The 19,294-nt window shown below is 37.5% G+C and overlaps 1 protein-coding gene across 1 annotated transcript; it reads right to left on the bottom strand.

The window, feature by feature from the left end:
• Positions 1-979: 979 nt before the first annotated feature.
• ANAPC4 (anaphase promoting complex subunit 4) lies at positions 980-19,290 on the bottom strand. The gene is made up of 28 exons (XM_005484969.4): positions 19,102-19,290; positions 18,415-18,520; positions 17,428-17,560; positions 16,707-16,781; positions 16,554-16,580; positions 16,406-16,450; positions 15,397-15,481; positions 14,924-15,034; positions 14,277-14,360; positions 13,936-14,022; positions 13,159-13,223; positions 13,023-13,065; positions 12,846-12,922; positions 12,315-12,415; positions 12,180-12,231; positions 11,826-11,881; positions 10,589-10,635; positions 9,633-9,689; positions 9,414-9,470; positions 8,768-8,861; positions 7,993-8,090; positions 7,431-7,492; positions 7,300-7,338; positions 7,100-7,201; positions 6,390-6,467; positions 5,497-5,667; positions 4,212-4,335; positions 980-3,867 (listed from the first exon to the last, which is right to left on the bottom strand). Exons 1-28 carry the CDS (start codon positions 19,207-19,209, stop codon positions 3,652-3,654), a joined length of 2,400 nt encoding a protein of 799 aa, XP_005485026.2. The 5' UTR covers positions 19,210-19,290; the 3' UTR covers positions 980-3,651.
• Positions 19,291-19,294: the final 4 nt, after the last annotated feature.

Below are 19,294 nucleotides of genomic sequence, written 5' to 3'. Positions count from 1 at the left end.
AAGGCTAACCCCTTTGCTGGGTTAAGGGCTGGGTGGCACAGGACTTTGGCTAGAGATGAGATTGTGCCCATCTAATGTCAATATACTCAACATGACAGATAAGGCTGCTCCTTCACACAGTACTGAGCAATCATGGTTCAGGTCAAGGAAATATCAGTAATCTACAAAGATAAAATGCACTGAAGAGACAGGAAAGTGGGGACACAATGTCTCTTCATTCTCTTCTGGCTGCAATTTCTTTCTGGTTTGCAATTTCAAGCCAAACCCACTCTCAGTGGGTTTGCTCTTGCTCCTGAGCAAGCCATCAGATCCCTCAATTTAAATTAAGCATAAAAATCCTTAATAGAGACCACAGATAAATCAACATGACCCTAAACCCTGGACTGGTATTTTGAGTCTTCCAGAATCACAGAATCATCCAGTGGTCTGGGTTGGAAGGGGCTTTAAGGATCATTTAGCTCCAACACCCCTGCCATGGGCAGAGATGCCACTCCCTAAATGAGGTTGCTCAGGGTACCATCCAACTAGGTCATGAACAGCCCCTGAGAGAAGGCATCAGATACACTGCTAAAAATATTTGCATCCAGTTCCTTCTCTCCACCTTAATACTCTTAATAAGAGAGTTCTTATTACTGGGTCCATCCTTTCAAACTTTAAAAGGCACTGGCTCTATCTCTTTGCCTTGTTTCTTACATAATCAACAACAGCAACATAGCAAACTGTAAATTCAGGCAGCTCTTCCCCTAAAAGAGCTTGTGAAGCAAGAAATTGAGATTATAATTATAGCCCCAACTCCAAGAGCCACAGCTAGCTCCAGGTAGCAGGAGAGATCTCAGATGTTACTGCTGCAGTAGTTAACAAGACACATGAACCAATTCTGACTACAGATATTTAATACAGCCCACATACTAAGGAATTTCAATGCTTACAGAGATGGATTTCCCATTTTGTCAAGGTTTACAAATGGGATCTAAGGCATTTTTTAGGTAAGTTGTTTTTCAAAGTCAAGGAGCATGAGGACCAGCTATAGATTTTGTAAAGCTACACATCCCTTGTCCCTTCTGCAAACATGAACCTGTAATAAAGCAAGTTTTTGTTCATTATTGCTCTACAGCCATCTGCTGTCTTTCTGAGCAGCTCAAGGGGCTGCTTATGCAGGAAGCTGCAAATGTGCCACAAACTCCATGTAAGTGGGAGGCCATGGTATCACAGCATGTCCAGGCTGTGGAGCAAAACAGCACCAGCTGGTGAGAGACCAAAGTGCACACTTGGCAATGGAGCTAACTTTGAAGAGATCAGGCAGAATAGACATGAGCAAAAGGTCTGGAAAAGGGAATAAAGATCAGCAAATAAAAGTTGTGGCAAGATCTTTAAAAAAAAATAGTAATACCAAATGCAAAACAGATATTAAAAAAGAGGCAGCAGTAAATGCTCCTTAAGAGACACAAAGATTTGTATTACAGAGTGGATTGCGTGCATGCTTGCTGAGAATACAGAGGTTTTTTTGTCCACAAAACTATCAGTAAATTACAACTCCCCACAGAAAAAGGTTGACTGAGCCTTCAGTTAGCATAAGAGATAAGAGATCAAAATGGTAAATGAGAAACCACCACACTCATACACCACCAAAATCCTAAAATACTTCTAGATCAAATGCATCTTAACACCCTGTGGAAAACAGTTGCATAAACACATTGCTGACATATTTATTATTACAAAAATCTATCAGCAAATCAAATTTTTTAAAAAGCTTGTCAGAAAGAATCAGCAATGCATTCAGCAGCACCGACCACTGGTGTGTCTGTACTGTGTCACTGAGAAATGCACAATGTGCACATGGACTTACCCAAGGCAGCCACAAAGCTCCCACTGACTCAGGTTTATCCAAGACTGGACTAGAAAGGTGCACAGAATAACCTTAGGAGATGTCTGAAAGACAGGCCCTTGTGACATGGAACACATCTGCTACTAACACAAATTTAGGAACTACTGGGGCAGGAGAGATCAGATTTCCATATGCACATGGACTAAAATTATATAGCACAAAACACAGCAGAACAATTACTTCTAAGCCCTTGATGTGACAACTCTAAATCAGATCAGAAGCAAAAGTTCCCTGAAAGAACACAAGGCCAGGTTTAAGCTAAGTGGGTTCTGTTGCAACAACAAATTTTTAGTAAGAGTTGCCTGCTCTACACAGAAAATCACAGCACTTCTGGATGGGCATTTCTGCCCCTCCTGTCCTACAGCTTCACTGGGCCCTGAAACTTGACCACCTGTTGGATGAGAATGATGAACAGCAAGCAGCTTTCAAGGAGGTTGTTAGGAAAGGGAAAAACTTAGTCTCTTTTAAAACTGAAAGCTTGTTTTACCAGGGTCTCCCCTAAAGAGATCAAAACTTTCAGAAGTCCACTTTTGAAAAGTTACTTAAAAATAGTACATTTCAAAATAAGAGGGTAAAATAAGGTTAGTATTTGAATTTTGCAATGCCAAATAGCAATTTCAAGATTTATTTTTAAAGCACATAATGGAAACTTGGTCCTCCTCACAAATACAAGGTGCACTCACTGCTCAAAGGAAGATCATGCATTAAGCAGCATTGCTCATTCAAAGAGCTGAGTTTTAAGTCAGTTCAGAATGGCAGCTAGAAGGGATGAAGAAAACATTTTAGATTTCTAAATGCTGTTTGTAGTTTCTACTGCTTACCACTACATCATGCCTACAGTAATATATAAACTGCAAGTAACATGATTATGCTGAGAGCTATGCACAACTCCCAGTGCTGAATGAGAATAAAAAATATATTCTCTGGTAAAATTTTTCATTACAAAAATTCCAGATTGGAAAAACAGGCTTTCAGGAACAAATTCAAGAAACTAGGCAGGCTGAGACATGCAAACATTTGACAAATCATGCACTGCACACACACATTGCACTGAGGACTAAAGAACTGCATAGATTGAAATGCTGTGTTACCAAGGACAGATGTTATCCAAAGAGCTTTTAAAACTATGCATTTCATTAACAGTTGCTAAATTTTGGTGTGTAACTAGCCCTACACTGACTTGCAATTTTACATTTTGGTTCTACAGGAAACTTTCAAACCCATTACAAAGTCTGAGAAGCAAAAAATTAGGCCCCAAGTTTTGTTGGTTTTATATATAACTTTATTTTATCTTTATAACAGTATCCAGGACTGAACAGCTACAAAAACTTCAGCTGGTATTTCTTTTTCTCTTCACCTTTTAAAACTGGCAAATAGAAAAGCTTTCAAAGCTTTAGCTGGCACCAAACCGTGTGCCAGACAGAAAAGAGTCAATAGATGTACCCTAGAACACAATCTTAGCTGAGAAGCAATACAGAATTCCAGCTTGATTCAGCTGTTTGAGGAGGTATGGGATCCATCATCTCGGCAGCCTGAAGTCAGATTACTTTCTAACTAGTTAGATGACCTTTCAAATGTATCACTCCACATCACTGCCAGTCCCAGGGACAGTACTGATGGTGTCCCTGCTTACTGGAGCAGCCAGGATGAGTTTGAACTTGTTTTGGGTATTTTGTGTTCATTCCTCAATACACACAATTTCTTTGTGCCATTAAACAAAGTATTTACAGTTCAGTCCTGTCTCCTCTCTATTACCAAAGCCCATTTCAAGGATCCAGACTTGTCTCATGTTTTTCAGCTTCATCAGGTAGTTCCTCAGCAGATGCATCACACACATTGTCCTGGCCATCTGCAGGCTGATTTGGCTCATCAGGTTCTCCAGCTGCAATCTGAGTTGTTTCTTCTTCCTCTTCCTCCTCAACTTCCCCATCATCCTCTACGTCCATCTCAAACACCCTGATGTGGCGGAGGTTTGAACTCAGCTACAGAGACAGTAAGAAGCTCCTGTTAATGACCAAATAAATAAAAACACCACCAGCACTTTGTCAGCTTTGAAAATAACCTTTATCTTTGAAATGGAGGTTTCAAGGGAATTAGCACATTTTATTGCTCTATAGGCTGAGAAGTAAAGCAAGCAGATCTATTACCTTCTGTTAAAGTTTTTCCATCCTGTGCTACTATGGTATGACTGTATCCTGACACACTAATAACAGATTATGAAAAAATAATCTATTTGTTAAAAAAAGAAATTGGTAACTTTTAGGTTACCACTTCAGTCAGCACACTTCCTTTAATAGACAGGTTTTTTCAGAGATACTGCACTTACCACACAAGAAACTTTCCTAATGCCATTTACAGAAACATACTGAGCTTTCATGTTCTCCAGCACCCTCCACTGACTCTCCAAGAAGACAGTGCGTGTGGGTATCTCACTGCTTCGCTCATCCAGCCTGCACAGCAAGGAAAAAAGCACAAAGCTGCTTCACAAGAAACAACTGCACTTCTAAGAAAATACCTCCAGTTTCATGTGTCCAAATTTCATCAGATGCAACAAGCAGATAAGTCTCTGAAACCATCATAATGCCACCATGATACTCTAGAGCAGGAGATCCAACTGCAGAGACACAGCACGTTCCCACCGAGTTAAAAACATTACAGCAGGTGAGAAGGGAGTTGTAAAGTCTGACCTTCCCACAAGAAACAGCTGTAGCAGGATGTGGGTGGCTCTTTTCAAACCTCTCCTCTGCACAAAGAGGAGTTTCAAACACAGTCCTGGATGCAGTGCCTCCCTTACACAGAAGTTTGGCCTCCATGGCCTTTCAAATATGCATCATTACCCCACTCACAGGCACTGTATGAAGACACTCCCTACCTATTACAGCAGCCAAGATTAGTTTGAACTTGCTCTTAATATTTTCTGTTCACTCTTCAATATACAATATCTTTGTGGCATAAAAAGTTTATTTACAGTTCAGTGTGTCTCCTTATTTTGAAATAAAAACGCATCATAAGCAAATTACCAGAGAAGAATGGGAGAAAAGTAAAAGCAAGGAACACACAGCAACTAAAGGTTTGGATTCACAAATTGAATTTCATTGGCCTTTGTGTGTGTGTTCACTTTCACCTCTACCTATGCCAATGCAGACAGCAGTACCAGTTCTGATGTTTTAAGGTCAAGCTGACAATATTTGTAAGGGTGGCTATCAGGGAAGAATCAAGAAATACTTGTGTACTCTTATTACAAGGCAGAGGTACGAGCACATATGCTGAAAACATCCTCAACTGAAGTATTTTGACTAGCAAAGTCAGCATCTTCTAAGGAAGATTTCTGATTCTGCAAGGTGTCTTCAGCTGATCCTTCCATTTCATGACAGGCAGGTACAGCAGTAGTATCAGTATGAAAAAACTGAAAACTACCCTCCCAAAAACCACAAAACAAACTATTTAGGAAGCTTCCATCTCCCTCATCCTACTCTCCTGGCACAAAAAGAGTTTCTATCTTCAAAATATTTACACACACACAAAGTATGAGTAACTGTACACAATCACAATATTTGCTTAATTTGCTTTTCAGTTCTACATTTTCAGATTTGCTCAAGGTTTTTCAATACCTTTCCATAGAATCCCAAATGGATTGCCCATCTTGGCCTTCATCTGTATATACTGAAGATAAAGGCAGCTGAGCCAAGACTCTCTCCTTCCCCTCTTGTTGCACACTCTCTTTCAGAACTACAGTTACAGTTTCATCATCATAGAAGTGAGCATCCAAACAACTGTAGCATCTACAGGAAAATAATTTAGAACGCATCAAGTAATATAAGAGAATGCAGAAATAAAATAGATGTTAATCAGCACTCATGTTAACAAGTATTCAGTACTTAACAACAAACTTCATTGTAAATAATAATAAAATAATAGAGGAGGTGAATTGTGCAGCTATAACTGAATGATAGCCACAACCTGGCAGACTCCTGCCTCATGCAGGAAAAAATTATTCTGAAGGGGAAAATAAAGTAGCTCACAAAAAACTCTTACTAGTAACCTTCATATTTCAGATGAAACAGAAGAAACAGCAAACATAAATACCAAAGAAAATTTAGAAATACAGCTGAAGCTTCTGAGGGCAAATCACATCTGGCTTTTCTACATGAAAAGGATGAGTTTACTCTATCAAATGCCTTGTAAGGTGGCTACATTCAGCCATACCAAGTCTTATCTTACTTAAAGAACATCACACAGATAAACAATACTTGTTTCCAGCTAGATTTGTTTCTTACACATGTGTTAAAGCTTTAGTTTTCAACTGGAAAACTAAAATTTACTTGACCTTGAGATGAAGTGTGATGTAAGATTTGCACTATTCCACAGCTTCATGCACCTGTGCCATTTCTTACACCCTGATTCACCCAGGTGAGTTAACTTCAAAGGTAACAATGCAAGAAAACCAACAGGAAATATGATTTTTTTTATTCAGCAATCTGCAAGAAAAATCAAATATACTGACCTGGAGTCTGAGCTCTCATTTATACTGTTGTTCAAGAAGTTTCCAAACTCTACTGCAAGAATCCCATTACTGACAGACCTAGAACAACAGAGTTAATTGTCTCAGTGACAAAAACCTTTCCCTTCACTGAGAATCCAAAATCTCTAATGGCAACTGTGGTACAAGATGGTGAAAAAGCTATCTAAGCTCAGCACAATACATGGCTACATGCCAAAATTATGTGATTGGTGGACGGGAACCTTTTAAATTCCTCTGATCCTCAGAAAAACATAACTAATGGACTCAAATGGAAAACTACATCTGGCTTATGCAGAGAAGAGAAAGCCATCATTAAATTACAGACCCCAAGATATTAATCAAAAATACTATTTACAGCAAGACAAAGCAACAGAGGAAGGAGGATTCTTTGTAATATTTCAGAAGTTTGCACAAATAAGTAATTCTGTTAGCAGCAATCCAATGGAATCTCAATTTTTTCTTATCCCAGAACCATCTTGGGTCTTGAGATGAGATTTTCTGAGTCTAATGCAACAAAAACTTCTGCTGCAGTTTCCTGCTACACTTAATGTACTCCTCATTTTCTCTAGTATTCAAGAGAAATTGTATTCATGGTGCTCATTCCTTATTTTTACAAATAGATTTAAATTGTAAATGTTTCTGTACAAATGTGGCAAAACTCACACACCACTTTTTCCCCCTTTTTGTCTTACCTGGAAGTATCAGTATGTCTCCTCAAAATGTGTATTTTAGAAATAGAATTTTCTAACATGGTGAAGAGAACATAATGTAAGTTAGATGTTTTGTCATTCCACCTGCAATGTGGGAGAAGAAATTAAAATTTGGATCAAGTTTTAATAACCCGTAAACTACAAGGAACAAGAATAGGAACAAGGAATAGCAACATACTTACAGAAATGGTAACTTAAATAACTGAGGTGTGGAATCTTCACTGCAAATGAAAGACCAAAACAGTTTATGAAATGCTACTCATGCACAAGTTTTAGTTGCACATTTCTTTAGCTGCTTTTAGTAAAGAAATACCTTTGAGAAACTTTGTAGAGAGATATGCAGACTGCTTGATGCACTGACTTTCCAATTACATCCTAATAAACAGAATAAAAATAGTCCATAAAATACAGGCAGTTATTCATAATTATACATGTTTTTAAGTAAAAAAACCAACCAACCTACCAACAACCTCTGAGTACATCTGAAAGAAAACTCCACCAATATCTATCCTGAAATAAACATCCCTAATGCAAACACTACTTTCATTTCATACATTTGTTTCATGTTTCTCCATACTAGATTAATGTATTGCCAACTAATGCAGTTATCTGGTACACAGCACACACACACATATAATTAACATTAAAACCAGATCCTAAAATTGTGTGAAGAGAATATGACAAATTAAAAAATCCCCCACTGTACTTTCCCTGGCCAAAGGCTTGAGATACCCCAGCAGTGAAGCTGGACTCTACCCAAGTTACAGGCACTCAAAGGCAAAGATTAAAGCTTCAGGCCTTGCTAAGCATGACTGCTTCCTTCAGTTGACCACTATCCCTAAAGGAAAGTTATCATTTGTAAAAACAGAACTTACTGCTGGCTTTTGTAAACACAGATCAATGACCCCTTCCATTTGCCTTTTGACAAAATGCAATGATTTCTCAGGATAGTAGGGAAACAGAAGTGGGCTTTCTGTAAACAGATAAAGTTAATTTTAAAAATGCTTGTATCTCTATAGAAACATATTACACCATTATTACCTCTAAAACCAGATTTTCTAAAGACTATTTTTCAAACAAAAATGCTACCATTTCCCCCCTTTTTATCAAATTAAATAGGCGGAAAAAGGCAATTGTAGCAAATTCTATTATATGCAGCTTTTGCTGTCAAGGTTTTACAGTCCTTGGTTTCTAAACTTAAACTAAAATAATTGTTACCATCTGCTCATTATAGTCTCTTACTTCCTTTTCACCACTAATTAACAAAATAGTCTCAGACTCCAGTGAAAGAGAACAAGTTAGGACACTTCCCTCAGGTACAATCTAAGCATAACTTTTACTCTCTTGAATTAAGATATCCTAAAATAGACCTCTTCTGGGATTCCTTCCAAGTCAGCACTTTTGAGACTGGTACAGAAAAGATGAGGAACTCCCAATATCCAGAAAATGGTAATTGACTCAGTAAGCAGCTATATAAACGCTGTGCAAGGCCCATTTATTTTATTCCACTCAGATGAAGACCAATGAGTAACATCACAGAAGTAACTCACAAGCATGAAAAAAGATAATTCTTCTACATTGGTTACATTCTGCATATATCTTGCCTTCACTTCATTTTCACATTTTCACTTTTTCATGAAGACACATTACCTTTAAGATGAGTACTATCTTTAAGAAAGTTAAACCACTGGTTTCCCTCTGTATTAGGTGGTGAGACAAGGTCATCATCTTCATCTTTCAAGTACTAAAAAAGAAACACAGTTTTAAGACTGTAATTTAAGAATAGGGAACATTGGAATTCCACCTTCACTATTGCCCCTAGTGAGTATATTAAAAATTTCTTGGTAAATTAACTTGCCATAGTCTTAAAATTAAATATTCCACCCCATCTAGAAACAAGAAAAATCAACTATTGTTTAAGATCCCATGGTGATATTTCCCTAAGAAACTGATTTTTAGATGAAGTCTGAACACAAATGTTTTGAAATGCAGTGATTAATGCCATACAGATAACCAACATATCAGTTTTACTGAAGTTGGCATTTAGCGTTTTACTACTGCTGCAAAATATTTTTGTCTTTTCCTAAAAATACTGCATGTGTAAAGTGAAACAACAACATTTTAAACCCTAATTTTCCTAATAATAAGGTGAAACAATTTACTCTTTTTTACCATTACTGGTATGTGCAACACAGAGCAAAAAGGCCAGGGAAGCAAAGTGGACACAACTTTAAAATCTTCTCTATCTAAGGATTTTCTCATTTATTCTTTTTGCATTTATTCCTTAGTTCTTTACCTGGCCAACTCTCTCCACATTGAAGTATTTTCCTTTACGATTGTAAAGTTCTGGTGCCTAAAAAAATAATGCAAACAAACCCATTATTTAAACATAAAAGTAATGAGAAGTAGTGAACAAAAAGATGACCAAATTATTTTATTCTAAGATTTTTCAGACTCAGCTATTGTCAGCAAAAATACAGTCAAATCATGTATTTGGAAGATGAGTATCACTGACCTCATTGAAGTGCTCAGTAAGAAAATCAGCCACAAATGTGATATCTTTTTGAGTCATCTAAAAGGGAAAAAAACAGTGAGAAAAGCAAAGGGTAAGAAACACATTTCAATGAGCACAGAATACACAATCTGTAGGCTGCACAAGCACAGCTCCCTCAGCCTGTGCTCACAGGGCAAATGTTCCAGCCTCCAACCCACTTGGGAGTGCTCTGCTGAACTCATCCCAGACCATTCTTGTCTTGTACAGGATGGTCCCAAACTGGAGATGAGACCAACCAACAAGTGCTAAATTAGGACAATAAGCGCTTCTCCTGACCTCCTGGCCATGCTCTCATTACTACAGCCCTGGTCACCCCTGCCCACCTTTGCCAGCATGCACCCAGTGATTCCCACATCATTCTGGCAGAGCTGACATCTTCCCAGCCACATGGGCTCCAGCAGTGCACTCACAAGGGGTTAACCCACCCCACAACAGAACCTTTGTCTTTCATGAACTGCAGGGAGTCCCTGCCTGCCCATTGCTCCAGCCTATCTACCTCTGGAAGGCACCTCTGCCCTCAAGTGAGGGCAGTGTGATGGTGGCTGCAAATTCGATGCAGGTGTTACTGTATTATTATATTACTGTTTCGTTATATATTCCCTCTCCTCTATGGGGACACTGATAAAGATACTAAGATCTCACTCTGGTTGACTTCAGCATTTAGGGCACATAAAGAGCTGCCATACAGAGGCCTTGCATACCCAGCATACTAAATACAGCAGTGTTAGCAAAGAAAACAGAAAAAGTAATTCAAGCACAACAGCACATTAGTGTCAATGCACAGGCATCAACTTTCTCAAAAAAATGACACAGACACTACCATTTAAGTTTTGGAACAAAAAGGAACTTTTAATTCTGCTTTTGAGATGAGCAGAATATCGAGGATATCACCATTTATCAGAAAATGTTACTATTACCTTGTTCAGCTCTGGAAGCACATGATCTTCTGACATCCTCAACATGGCTGAGGGAAAAATTATATTCTTATTGCATTAATACTGTTTTCCTAATATCCTTTATTTTTCACATGTATGTAATAAGACATTGCTGTTAAAAAATATTAATTCATTAGAAACAAAAGAGCCTGGGGTGAAGAATTACAAGTCGAGACTGAAATTCAGGCTCTCTAGTCTCACTAGCTTATATTACAAAGCTTGCATTACAAATCTTCAAGAATTTTTATCTTTAATCTTCTCCAACTGCATTCTACTCTGTATGAGACTGAAACAAAATTATTATGAAGAGCTCATAAGAATTTGTTCATGTCCATACTCAGAGTACTAAAATAGATATATGTAAAATACTTGAAAACTGTCATGCTCAGAAAAATGTGTTTTAAGAGAATGGCACAGGATTAATTTTAATTCTGCAAGGCTTGGATAAAGTTCTCTGTTTAGTCTGAAATGAAACAAACAATGAACATAACATTATGACAGAGAATTTAGGTAGTCCTGCTTTCTGTAATTTTTAAATTAGAACTATTATATTCCTGCTAGTAAGTGCTAACACTGCATAGCTGGTACTTCTATAATATCTGGTAATAACACTTAATTTTTGTAAGGTAGTTCTAAAAAGATCAAATAGAAGTTATAAACTTATTTATAAACAGGAATAAAAACAGGCAGGCTAAAATACAGCGTGCTTCACTTCCTTCTAACATTTTCTCTGCAGCTACCCAGACACATGAAGGTGGCTACTAAGTGCAAGTGGACATTCAGAGACTGTTTACATCTGTGCAGAATCTTACAAGTAACCAGGCTTTCACAGGAGAAAACAGCAAGTAACAGAGTAAAAAAAAATAAGGTTACATTTAAAATTTTGTGTAGCCTAAAAAAAGTCCTTTCTTTTTCTCCAAATCAAGACCAGCAAATTGCTCATGAAGCAGAAAACAGTTTGGAGCAGTATTACAGATCAAGTATATGCAATACCCACTCTGCACATACTAAATTTAATTGAGAACTGCCAAATTTATAATCTGTGTTTAATATTATAATTACTCTTGCCTCATCAACTATATCCCTTTATATGTCCAGAAATTTTCTGTGACAGAAAAAAATAGATGGTTATAATTAAGATTGGCCTAGTAACTTCTCTGCATTTCAATGCTTACAATATAAACCAGATACTGGATGATGACTGTGTGACCAATCTTACCAACATAGAGCCATCGGAAAAATGCCTTGAAGTTTTTCATACTACTGTCGATCACTCTAAACAAGAAACAAGAAATTACAAAATCTGACTGTCACAAGGTGTTTCATGCTTAAGTCCCATCTTTACCACAGAAAGGCCTGCAAGCTCTGTCAGTTTTTTTCAAAATGGCCAATGCAATGTTTCAAGTAAGACTATTCTTGTGGAATGAGTCTGACATGCAGGGAGACAAGATGAAAGCTCCCCACCAACAGAGGAGTCTTGCTCTCCCAACCTCCTCTATTCCCAGCCCATCCATTTCCTCCAATACAAGACTGAATAGGGATGCTTTTTAAACTCTCCAGACTTTATACTTACTGAAGCAGCTCATTTGCCTTCAGGATGAAAGAACCAACAGCAGTAATAGCCTCTGAAAAAAAAAAAAGCTAACCATTATTATTAAGCTTTTAAAAGTGAAATCAGAGCACAGAGGTAGCACACACACTACTGTACCATCAATTCCAGATGCATCCAATCCCAGAGACTCATATTTTTGTTTCCATAAAGCCATTCCTTTCAATTCACTCAAGTGGTATAAAAGTGCCTCAGAGCCACTAGGAAAGCAGAGGAAAGAGGCATAACTTTTTATTCACACTCTGGAAATTCAGTGCTGTGCTGCATGCTACATTTATATTATTTAATGCACAAAGTGCAAAGCCTTATAAGGCAGTCTGCCATGAACAAGAGGCATGGTATCACTTCAGAGAAAGGCAGATATTGTCTCAATGACACAAAGTCAGTGTGAATATTTTGCATAGATCCTATTAAACACACCAGGCAGCAATTTACAGGTGATGTACCATAAAGATTGTTCAAAATACTTCACTGGTTCCCTACTACACAAAAGTAAAATGTTTTGCCATGATCACAGTTTCCATACCAGCCCACCTACATAGAAAGCACCACCAAGACAGCTTATTGTCATTTATCAAAGCACATAATATGCCATTTAATCTAAAATTCATTGGAAATTCTGGGACTTACCTCTGCAAATGACTTATAACCAACTTTTGTATACTAGAATAGGAAGACTCTATAGACTGACCAAGTTTTTTTAAACCCTGTTAACAAAGAAATACAATAATAATCTGTTAATATAAAAATGATTAAAAGATATTGAAATAGATTAATTTAGTATGTTTAAAAAAAATGTTAACATACCTTTACTGTCAGTTGGTTCATTAGTAATGCCTGAAGTTCCAGACTGAAGGAGGTAGGGAGAGAACCAAATAGGCATTTCATTTTGTGTTTCAACATCAAGTGCAAAGGCATACTCAGATAAAACAACAGTAACTACCTTGCTTTGCCCCATAACAACAGCTGCATAAACTCATCCTGAACAGAAGTGGTTGTATTCTTTTCCTGTCAGTCAAAATGATTGAAATAGATTGGTGAAGAGATTAAATCCAGCCTGCCAAATTATCTCACAAACACTCCATATAAAGTATTTCAAAGAAGCCACCCAGTTCTTTGAATGTTGAAATCACTACTGATCACTACCGATCACTGAAAATTTTCCGATCACTGAAATTTCTCTAGTATTTCAAGTTATTTCCAACTGCATTGCCCAATAAAAATTCTAAGTAGTGTGCCACCAAGAATCAATTCTAAAAAATAAGCAAATTACAAGATTCACTAACTTCTGACCATGCTCAATGAACACAAAATTTAAGCAAATTCAATGGCATCTTAAACACAGATATTACATGTGCTCTATTGAACTAGGCTGTAAAGTGTTACTGAATATTTACAGTGATCAGTTTATCAATGACCTAAGTACAAAGAGCACGGCCTTAAGCAGAAAGCAACTGATCAATAGCTGGACAAGCTGAAAAGGATGATTTTTAAAACATTCAGAATAAATAAAAGTATCACAATACAATTATGCTTGATTGCACACAGGTGCCTTCAGCATCAGAGCACTTGACACCAATAGCTTCCAGGCTGTCTCTGAACTTAGGGACTCTTAGCTGGAGGCATCATGCTTAAACATTAAGATATGCAATAGACTAACAAGAACAACAGAACTACTGCCAAAAGTGTTTTTCCAAAAGGATGGTTAATCCTGCAGTACCTGTACAAACTTTGTTAGTCGTGAGTCCATCTGCATCAGTATTTCTTCCCATGCTTCACACATGCATGTCAATGACAGCTTTATATACTGTAATACACAAACTGGCATCAGTATTATTTCCTTTCTCCCTTCCAACAACACATTCAGCAAATGGATGTTACAATAGAAAGGAAATACACAGTAGATCTTATATAAAATTTATTAGCAAATTCCAAGTTGGAGCTCTACATTTACTTAAAACCAACTCAAGCTTCTTACAAGAAAACATTTATTTCACTTGCATTAGAATGTCAAAGCCTACAGAACCACAAGACTAAAAGGATGGAGTAACAAAACTGTACCTGTAACAGAGTGGAAATGTGAGTAAACTTCCGGGCCATTCGAGTTACCTCAGGTAAGTAACTTGATAACAGACTAGTGTCCAACTACAACAAATGGAAAAAGCAACAGATGACTTGTCTTTTAACAATACATAGATTACAGAAATTAAAAGACAGATTGGAAGGACCCACAGAAAATCTCTTCATTCTCAACACTTTAAGGTTGATTTTAAAAGGAAAATACGTTTAATTCAAAGAAGCAATAACTATTTTTAATACATCTATAAAAATCACTGATAAGGTTCCACATTTTGGGGCTCTAACAGTAATAATTTTAAAGATGACTATTCTGGAAAGAGGATAATCACAAGCATTGCTGTTATGCCCCTTGTGTGCAGAATGGAGAAAATCGGAATAATTGTCACTGTAGTTGAATAAATTCACATTATTCTAAAAGAAGTATTTTGCAAGAATGGCTCAGATCACCATTGTCAGTGTCATCAGTGAAACTGTATGTTAACATCACAAATTCAAAAGCTAAACTGGAGCTAATTTCAGAATGGCTGGAACTGGTAGTTTTTGTTATCATGGGAAAGCAATAAAGCTACCAGAATGTAATTTAAAAACCAGTTTTCCTTTTAAACATGTTTTTAAATTTGTTTACTTACCTGAAAATACATTATCTCTGCTTCGCTGTCTGGAGAGTTCTGTAGCTCTGTAATAACTGACAGTGATTTCAAATCACTAGACAAACACAGTCCACGACAAGAACCTGCCACCTGAAGAATTCCAGTTTACAAGTTAACAAAACATTTCATTTCCTCTAAGAATATTTACTGCTCTAACACACTGACATACAAAGATGACTGTGTTTAATGGCAGGTAAAAATGAAGCGCAATTTTCAGCTACTGCTCAGGAGCAAACCCGCTCTTTTTATCGTGTATTAACAGCGAATTTTGAAACTAGAGTTAAATTTCCCAGTTACAAGGTCTTTCCATCAATAACCAACAATTCAATGAATTAGTTTTTTAAATTCAGCAGCCCAGTCTCACTTATGTGTAAGCATATGTATATTTTCACTCAATTCAGCTGTAGTTTGGCATATTACGAAGAAAAAATGTGGGAAGGGACCAAACATACCCCATTTACTGTAGCAATCTTGAACATTCCATAAGCATATATCTCAATAAATCCTGAGCTGCCACCAAGGACAAGAGCATTAAGTCTATAAAAACAGAAGAATGTGTTGATAAGCATACTGAAAAGATTTTGAACACACACATTATTAATACTTAAATTCTATTCCTGCACAAAAGGAAACATTGTTTTACTGTCCATGATTCAAGAAATTAAAAAACTAACAAATTAGCTTGGATTTTATTGATAAAACCTGCCTCTAACATTTATATTAAGAGTACTAATTACTACATTAACTGAGAGAATAGGGGAAAAATAGCACAGTTTAGTCAGAGAGTCCTTTTTCACTAAAAGTAACAAGTTTCTAGGAACCTTCCCCTTACCAATGCAGGCTGCAAAGCATTATTACAAAGCTACCTTGAATTACCCTGATTCTATGCAGAGTGAGCTTGTCACACTCAGTGGCATCCCTAGCACCTCAAAGGCAATGAACATTTCAAATAAGATGCAGCAGCAATAACAGCCACAGAAGTAGCAACAGCACCAGAAACAGAAACTCAGTTCAAAGAATAGTCTGGGACAGACAGATCTATGTTTTGCTCACTTACTAACACCAATGTGCTACACTGGCTTGGGAAAAAGCCTACAAATACAAGCAAATTAACTGCAACTTCTGCCTGTTACATCTCTAAATAAATATACATTGACACAGAATATTTCTATTAAAACCAACACAGAACTTAGGAAAACAGTATCTTAAAAACTTTGATTAATTGAGTGGATGAAGGGAGCAGAGAGAATTCACAAAGCTCCTACATCACAGACAGCTCACTCTCTCTCAAGCAAGGAAATCCTACTGTAAGAAGAGCTATCAAGTTTCAAAAAGGAGTAACTGGTGACAGACAGAGATGCAGATTTAATTTAACAGTAAACTCAATTATCCATTATTTTATCCCTTTAAAAAAGCAACTAAACAAAAAACCTCAACCAACAACCCACAGCCAGAATTTACCTGACATCACCCAGAAGCTTCATAATCTCATCTGACTTTTCTTCACTGAAAATACAAAACACGTGATTAGGGCTTATGTAGTTTGTCCCAATACCAGAAAACAAAACAAAACTAAAATACAGTGAGTTATAATATGACAATTTCTTACCTGAAAATTTTTGCAGTGGTACTGTAACTGAAAAAAAATAATTACTCTGAGTAACAATGATCAGACAGCTGCAGAGTGTTGAAGATGAATAACCAAAATAATGACAATAAATGACAAATGGTATTTCCTCAAGCTTACTAGAGTAACACTTACTTTTTTGGCAGAGCTGGTAATTTAGGCAAAAGGAGGTTTGATTCATCTTCAGCATTGTAAAAGGAAGTGAGAACACTGAAAAAGACATAGTACTGTCTTTATCACCTAAGCTGTAAAAATGAGAAGAGCCTTTCTTTTCAACTCCAGAGTTAAGAGCACATATTCAATGCATTATATATATCAAAATTACAAATGTCAGAGGATAAATTATTAAAGGCCATATAAAAGATTATCAACTGATCAAATTAATAAAAAAACTGAAAATCTTTTTTTATTTCCAGTGAATAAAGTTTGTATCTGCTGGCTCAGAGGCTTGTCACCAAATCCTCCATTGTCTGTTATATAAATCAGTTATTGTCAGAGGCTTTCTGTTTAAATTCTCTGCAAGCCTGCAGTACAACAGGCTTGGAGGGAGTTTAAACAGAAAGTTTAAACAGGCTGTACAAGCCAACACTAAATTAAGCAGCTCTTAAGGACAAGCACAAGATTATGCTGAAATTTAATGTATTACCCACAGAACCACAAGACTAAGGTATCAGTACTAAAAATAAGCATATGAAAAGGATCTATTCTAAAAAAAGGAAAATTTTAGCCAAGTGGTGAAAAAACCCCACAGCTGTAGAAAACTGTATTACTTTATATGACTGCTTGTAACATTCCACGTATAAATTATCAGTAAGGCGACATTACATGGCTTGTGATTATTACTTTTCAGACTCACCTGCTTTCCTCAGTTACTTCCATCCAATGCATGTATGTAATAGATAACTCCACAGAGAAGGAGTGCAAGCTTTCAGGCTTTTCTACATCACACAGAATAATCCGCTTGGTATCAGCAAGGCCAAAAGCCAAAACTAGAGAAAGACAAGTTAAATGTATAAATAACCTAGAACTGAACATGCTTCAAATACTTCTAACAATAGTTCTGATAAAGTAGAAGCTTCCAATTTTGCAAACTTGAGTCCAATATTATAGGTAACATCGTCCACCAGAAAGGCTTGGTGGACAAAAAACACAAATTAGGAGTTGCCAAGCAACTTTTGCACCACTTTTTACTTAACTTTCTTCATCCATAATAGCAAACAGGCAGAGGTTTCTGTATTTATTTCCTTATAATCACAGGTAATCAGCTTTAAAAAGTTTCTTAAACTCTTCAGATGCCATCATAAAACAACATAGGTTTTTATCCACATGTCATAGAGGAAGATTGTTCCCATTCTCCCATCTGCAGTGAAGCAAAAATTAACTGATTTCTGGCATAAGTTTATTAAACTACTAATTTCAACATTATTTCCATTAATAAGGAAAAGGCTTTTTTTTTCTTCTCTGGTCTATAATTAGAGTAATTTTAGCCTATGAAGTTTTGCCTATGCTAAGTAAGCTAAGCTCTTCAATCAATTCTGATCAGATAGCTTCTTTCTCTCCCAACAAACTTTGTAGTTCATACAAAATGCCCTGCATAGTTAAGAGGTTGAAATTTTGCTATACTCCGAAAAGCAGCATTTGGCACATAAATCTGGCTTACCAATCTTTCTTGCCACTGGATTCAATAGTGTTAATCTCTCTATTGCTGTGAATGAACCTACATAAAATTAAGCCACCCTTCTCTTCAAACACAGTTACTTGAAAATTTCCTTCACAGGCATCATCATTCATGATTTCCCATGGGGTTTTATCGCACCATATCATCTAATATACTTGACATTACTTTTGCCATCTGGTCTCCAAGCAAGAGCAGTCACTTCTTTTCCTGTATTTTCATTTGGAGGCAAACTCCACACACGTTGAAAGTTTGCAAGCCGATGAAGTAAAACCTACAAAGCAAATGCATTAAAGACAAACTTAAACCACCTTCTTACGTTAATAAAAGTTTGTAAATCAGTTCAAGATGCACAGTTTTTTATCAGTTTTTAACTCCTGTGTTTTAAACACCACCTGCTTCTCTAGCAGATTATTCCCTCCTATGGTCTTATAGAGGGCAGCACACAGTTCACAGCAGTACAGAGAAATAAGCTGAGCCTTGCATAAGGAAACAAGCCCCTAACCAACAGGGGTTACCCATCAGCTCTCTAGCGGACAGGCCAACAGCACGAGTCTTGTCTTCATGCACGATCACATACTGCAGTTCCAGGGGAAAAAGTACTTAAAATTAGATTGAACTTAAATAGGAACTTCCATGCACAAGCGAGGAGCACGTCACACGTGAGTTTGTTCGGAAATCACAATGCAAAAAACGAAGGAGCATTATTAAGACGTTTGATTTACAAAACTGCTATCCTTAAATGCCTGGCCAGGCTCACGAGAAACATGCCCCAGGTAACGGCAAAGGCACCTGGGCCTGCAGGGAGAGCAGCGCCCGCTCCTCCCGTGCCCCTCACCCGGCACCCGCACTCACCTCCCCCGCCCGGTTGGCCAGGGCGATGAGGTCCCTTTTGGGGGACCAGGACATGAACACCACCTCCTGCGGCAGCTGCTTCTCGCCCACCTGCCTGAAGGCGGGCATGGCTGCGGGGCTCCGCGGAGCCCGCCGGGCCTCTGCTCCCGCTTCCGGGGGCGGTGCTTCCCGCCGCGGCAAGGAGCGGGGCGGG

The sequence above is a fragment of the Zonotrichia albicollis genome, chromosome 5 (genome assembly GCF_047830755.1).
Source record: "Zonotrichia albicollis isolate bZonAlb1 chromosome 5, bZonAlb1.hap1, whole genome shotgun sequence".
Classification (NCBI taxonomy): Eukaryota; Metazoa; Chordata; class Aves; order Passeriformes; family Passerellidae; genus Zonotrichia; species Zonotrichia albicollis.
The sequence above is the reverse complement of the archived record's forward strand: the minus strand, read 5'-3'. Positions and strand labels throughout refer to the sequence as shown.